Source organism: Podarcis raffonei, chromosome 5 (genome assembly GCF_027172205.1).
Source record: "Podarcis raffonei isolate rPodRaf1 chromosome 5, rPodRaf1.pri, whole genome shotgun sequence".
NCBI lineage: Eukaryota > Metazoa > Chordata > Lepidosauria > Squamata > Lacertidae > Podarcis > Podarcis raffonei.
This window is the reverse complement of record NC_070606.1, coordinates 73,748,016-73,754,035: the sequence shown is the minus strand read 5'-3', so window position 1 is coordinate 73,754,035 and position 6,020 is coordinate 73,748,016. Positions and strand designations below refer to the sequence as shown.

At 45.6% G+C, this 6,020-nt stretch overlaps 1 protein-coding gene across 2 annotated transcripts in view; it reads left to right on the top strand.

Moving 5' to 3' along the window:
- Nucleotides 1-1,012: 1,012 nt before the first annotated feature.
- The window catches only part of PID1 (phosphotyrosine interaction domain containing 1), an 88,310-nt gene continuing 83,302 nt past the window's right edge, over nt 1,013-6,020 (top strand). Inside the window, exon 1 of one of the 2 annotated variants that reach the window (XM_053390128.1) lies at nt 1,013-1,428. In XM_053390128.1, coding sequence (XP_053246103.1) covers nt 1,399-1,428 — 30 coding nt within the window. In that variant the 5' untranslated portion in view covers nt 1,013-1,398. The remainder of the gene's footprint in view (nt 1,429-6,020) is intronic. The other variant, XM_053390127.1, reaches the window with a different exon arrangement.

Below are 6,020 nucleotides of genomic sequence, written 5' to 3'. Positions count from 1 at the left end.
ATCACTGCAGATGGTGACAGCAGTCACGAAATTAAAAGACGCCTGCTTCTTGGGAGAAAAGCAATGAAAAACCTAGACAGCATCTTAAAAAGCAGAGACATCGCCTTGCCAACAACGGTCCGTATACTTAAAGCTATGGTTTTTCCAGTACAGTGGTACCTCAGGTTAAGTACTTAATTCCTTCCGGAGGTCTGTACTTAACCTGAAACTGTTCTTAACCTAAAGCACCACTTTAGCTAATAGGGCCTCCTGCTGCCACCGCGCAGCCGGAGCACAATTTCTGTTCCCATCCTGAAGCAAAGTTCTTAACCTGAGGTAATAGTTCTGGGTTAGTGGAGTCTGTAACCTGAAGCGTATGTAACCTGAAGCGTATGTAACCCGAGGTACCAATGTAGTGATGTATGGAAGTGAGAGCTGGACCATAAAGAAGGCTGATCCCCGAAGAATTGATGCTTTTGAATTATGGTGCTGGAGGAGACTCTTGAGAGTCCCATGGACTGCAAGAAGATCAAACCTCTCCATTCTGAAGGAAATCAGCCCTGAGTGCTCACTAGAAGGACAGATCCTGAAGCTGAGGCTGCAATACTTTGGCCACCTCATGAGAAGAGAAGACTCCCTGGAAAGATGGAGGGCACAAGGAGAAGGGGACGACAGAGGACGAGATGGTTGGACAGTGTTCTCGAAGCTACCAGCATGAGTTTGACCAAACTGCGGGAGGCAGTGGAACACAGGAGTGCCTGGCGTGCTCTGGTCCATGGGGTCACGAAGAGTCGGACACGACTAAACGACTAAACAACAAATGAACGCCTCCCTCCCCTCAGCCCGCTTTCGGTCCCTGCGCGCCTGAGGGCAAAGCAACCGGCCGCCGCACGCCAAAGCAACTCGCGCGTCACACGCCGCGCGCAGAAGCCGCCGCCGCCTCTTGCAGGCAACGAGCAAATCCAGTCAGCAGCGCCCGAGCGCGGCGGGGCTCCCGAGCGAAGGGTGGGCGGCGCTGGAGAAGCGAGGAGGCGGGCGGCGGGGCGGGGCGGGGCCTGGAGAGCCTGGTCGCCCCCCTCCCCACGTCGCTTCTGCTGCGCTGAGGGGCCTCCGGCGGCGACTAGCGCAATAGGACGGCGGAGCTCGCCTCGCTGAGGAAGCCGGCGCCAAAGCTCGACATCTTGGTCGCGACCCAAGTTCGTAGCCGGGGCTCCCGGGGCTCCGGAGCGCTCTCCCTACCCGTCTCCCTCGCCTCTCGCCTGGGCGGCGCTTGCCCTTCGCCCCCGTCGCCCGCTGGCGGCTCGCCCCAAGCTGACACACGCCGAGCAGATGTGAGCGAGCCTGGCCAGAGCCCCGCAGCCGCTCCGCAACAGCCAGCTCGTTAGCAACAGTGTCCCGCCAGGTCCCAGCGGGAGAAATATGTGGCAGCCGGCAAGCGAGAGACTGCAGGTAAGCGAGGGGAAGCGGCTGCTGCCGCCGGTGCCGGAGGCGACGGTTATTAGGACGGGGAAAGTGTGGGGGGTGAGACGGAGAGACTCACTCTTGTCATGTGATTGCAATATTTGTGGCGAAGTGAGTAAGGGGCAGCGAAAACAACAACTTGGCGCCCTCCTCCGCCTGATCCTGCCTGGCAGATCCTTCTCTCGCAACTTTCCTCCTTCGCCAGGCGCATTCCACAACGGACTGGACGGGGCTTCGCTGGGGAATCTTGACTCCAGATGTGCTCCTTTCTGCAAAAAGCGCAGATGACTTGCAGATCGTGGATTCTTGGGGGGGGGGGGGGAATCCGTCTCTGGCTCCGAAAGGAGCTTCTCTTGAGTGAGATGTGTAAGAAGAATCCTTCCTGACTCTTTATAAAGAGTCCTCTGCCCCAAATCGTTGAATTCCACTTCTAAAAGGTTTTTAATAAAGAAACATACTGTTAGTTTCTGTGTGTGTGTGTGTGTGTGTGTGTGTGTGTGTGTGTGTGTGTGTGTTTGGCTGGGGAAACGAGGGACTGACGTTTTGTAGGGCGCGCAAGAATTTTCATTGACATCTGCTTGCAAACGAGTTGATGGGATCTGGTTTGGAATATAGAAGAGTAGACTGTTATTGCTCAACCCGCTCCCCGCCTCCCCCCCCCCCGTGTTGGCTGAACGTGGTGCTTGCTTTTTTTTGTAGAGGAGTCATTAACAAAAACGAATCGAGGTCCCTAGTGAGTGTGCGTTCGTGCGCGCGCGGGAGGGGGGGAGTGGTAGAGCAGGGGTGTTCTTGCTGCAGGTCTCTCTCTTGCTCTGTCTTTTTTTCTTTTTCTTTTTTTCTCTCTAAAATATTCTCCAGATGGTCAGCCAGAAAGACTGCCAGATAAATTTACAGAATCCCACAGACAAACTTTTTGGCAGACCGAAGCTGCATTAAATCTCAGAGTAAACTTTGAAGAAATTCTAAAGTGGCAAAACAAAACAGTATTGGAGGCCGAATGGTTTTGAAGGCATGAGTGGAAGAAAATATACTAATGCAGAATATTTATTTGTAAGGGAAGGGCCAGAGGTTGGCAGGCATGTGTAAGGACCTGTATACTGGATGGGAGACACATGCTGGTGTTTTCTTGCTGCAAGTATGATCTGTTTTACAGTGGTGGGTTTAGAGTGTGAGTTTAGAGTACATAATATTGCAGTCTTGATGGTGCTGAGTTGATACGGGGACAACTTTTGAAAGTTGCTTCTGTGGTTTTACTATGATTCATCCAGCCGTAATATGAGGAGTTATTGACTTCTCCCTGCAGATATTTGGGAATAAAAGCCTGTTGTATCCCTCTGAAGATCATGCACTGGTAGTTGCAGTAACTCTTTAGTGTGCTCCCTCCTCCCCCCGTTGAGTATTGGTGCTCCTGAATGCACAATAATTAAAATCCTATTGAAGCTGTTCAGATGCTGTTGTATGCTTTACTTAAGGTAGTATGTGTGGGCTCCAAAGCACATGTCTCTTGGAAAGCAAACTGTTCTGGCTTGCTTTCTGCGTTGTGATTTTTCCACACTAGACATATCAGCTTTTTGTTCAGGGAATATTTGGCCATAATAACATTGGCTTAATGTTTTACATTGTCATTTTAGCAGTGTTGTTTTCTAAAATTGGGCTGTTATGTAAAACTGCTGGCAAACTAAAGAAATGAGCAATAGTTCAGCAGACTTTTATGAAAGAAGTCCATCATCTACCATTATGAAACACGCTCTTAAAATAAGGTTCTTCTGCTCTCCAAGCTGAAATCCTCAAGCCATTTATTTGAGCATGTAATTATCTGGAGTAGATAATAGGTATAGATCTAGGCCTGGCACCAGGATCTTAAAATGTAGAGATAAAGATGCCATTATATTTTGCTGAGTTGTAGTACAACTGACTGTATTTGTGTTGCTCTTCTAGATAGGTGTTATGGTTCAAACACTCTTTAAAAAATACTGATGTTTCAAAGAATATTGACATTTCAAAGGTTTCTAACAGTTATGTTTATTTCCTTTTAAAACGGAAAATTGTCCTTGTGACAATTCATGTCCTGGAAACTTCTTAAGGGATCGTTCCTTAAAACTACCTGTGAATTGCAACTTTGTATTTGCAGAACAAGAGTACAGTAATAGAGTGTGTCTACCACTCTTTCCAGTCTATTGACCTTCCTAGATAGAAGCAAAGTACATTTCTGAATGCTTCAGTAAAACCTGTTCCTTTGAGACACTTTCATGTTAAGAGAAAAAAAACTTGAGTAAAAGAAAATACTAGTATTTCTTAAGTTGCCCCCCCCCCACCAAATCAGGCAAACATAGTAGAGTTTTTATGGTGCAAGCGGTATGTGTGTTTAATTGACTGGGGTCTTGGATTATTGGGATGTGTCATCTTAATCTCCTGCTGAGTACTTTGCATAGTTTCTGAAAATAGATTTAGAGAGCTACAACTCCCAGAGTTCCAATGAGCCGTGGAAGATATGAGTATGCTCTAATGTCCTCACTACAGAGAGCTGATGCTCCTCTCTCTCCCATGTCTTTGTAAGAATGCTACAAAAAAAGTTCAGAGATCCCAGCCCATCCACTCCCAGTCAAAGTGAGGGTGTTGTGGCCATCTCTATTCAGCAGAGCAAAGAGCCTCCAAAGAGAGCTTCAGTACATGAAATGGACTGTTGCTTTAATGCTGTGGGAAAGACTGGGCAACATGGCCAAGGTAATGGGTCACACTGATCCCTTTCGAAAACACTGCCTTGCTCAGGACCACATTAACATAATAAGTTTCTTCTTAAGACCTAAGTGTTCAAGGCACATAAACGCATACCATTTCTCTTGGTCAATGAGCTAGGAGTATTTTTTAAAGAAATCTTCCCAAAGTTCATTTTTATATTTTAGGAACACCACAACTTGATAAACTGGAGAGTGAACATAGGAAGCTGCCCTATTTTCCACATTTTCTTCTCATCCATCTTGTTTAGTATTGTTTACACTTCCTAGGATTTTGGTCTGGGGTGTCTCCCAATCGTCCCCTTCTCTTTCTCTCCCCACTGCAGTCCTTTGCCTACATCCAAGCTTTTCTAGAACAGTAGTCTTCAACTTTTCAAACCTGTAACCAAAACTTGCATTTGTAGACCCAGTTTCATTTTTCATTTTACCATATGGAATCACATTTTTTGGGGTGGGGTGGCATGCAGTTGCGTTATATTGAATTAGGCTATTGGTCTATGTCAGGCATAGGAAAACTCAGGCCTCCAGATGTTTTGGGATTACAACTCCCTTCATCCCTGACCACTGGTCCTGTTAGCTAGGCATGATGGGAGTTGTAGTCCCAAAACATCTGGAGGCCCGAGTTTGCCTATGCCTAGTCTACGTGCTGCAGTGTTCTATAATCTACCCTTTGCCAACATTAGTGCCTCCAGATGGTTTGAACTGCAACTGCCTGATAGGAGTTGTGATCCATAATATTTAGAGGGCACCAGTTTGGCAAAGTCTAGCTTAATCTGACTAGCACTGGCCTCCAAGGTCTAAGGCAAAGTTCTTCCTAGCTGCTCCTTTAACTGGAGTAGGCAGAAGTTAAACCTGGAAACTTTAAATATCCTAAGCATGGTTTGCTGAATATTTTACTCAGAGTAAAATATTGAAATTAATGACTCTAACTTAGCCATGCTTATTACTTTCAGTGGGTCTGCACTGATAAAACATAGCTGAATGCCTTCCAATTTTTACAAGCCATACACTAACAATAAAAGGAAATAAGAACTGTTGATCTGGATGAACAGTCAGATTAAAATTGGCTAAATTAAATTGCTTCAAATCTATAGATGCTCTCTCATCTGAAGATGATAAAATATAGAAAAGGATGTTTTAAGGATTTTTTGTTAACAGAAAAATGGAAAAAGCTTTTTTTTTAGAAGGTGAAAATTGTCAAATGCTTCTGCAAACCATACTCATAGTGACTGTATCTAATTTAAAGCCTACTGTTCTGAGTTGGCAGAAGTTCCCCCCCTGCCTTTCACGTACTTCACATTTTAAGATAATAAATATACATGGGAACATGAGACCCACAGAAACTAAGGCAAAACAAAGCTTGCTGTGCCCTTTCACTATATCAACTTCATAGAGTTTCTAAAACAAATACCTAGAAAGAAATATCTGAACATATTAAACACAGGTATTGGTCTCTGGCAGATATTGTGCCTTGGAGGTTATATTATTTCTGCAGCTGGAACTGAGGGATTGATTTCAAAAAAAGAGCAGAAAATTTGGAGACTTGAACTGATGCAGCTTAGCCAAGTCCGATTTGGTCTCTCTGAATTTCAATATTTTCAGTTTACTGATCACCTGTCCTATTTTCAGACACAATTTCTGCATTCTAATACATGATAGCCTATGGACCCCTGATGGCACTGATGTAAAGGCAAAGTATACCCAACTGGGGCAGATTGACTTACTATCATCATGTCCAAAATGTGGGTTGGAGACCAGATTTTCAGAGCAAAGGAGCACATTGTTGTGGGGTGTTCATTTCTACTGTCTGCTGTTTACACCCAAATGCATACCCCGCCGAGCCAG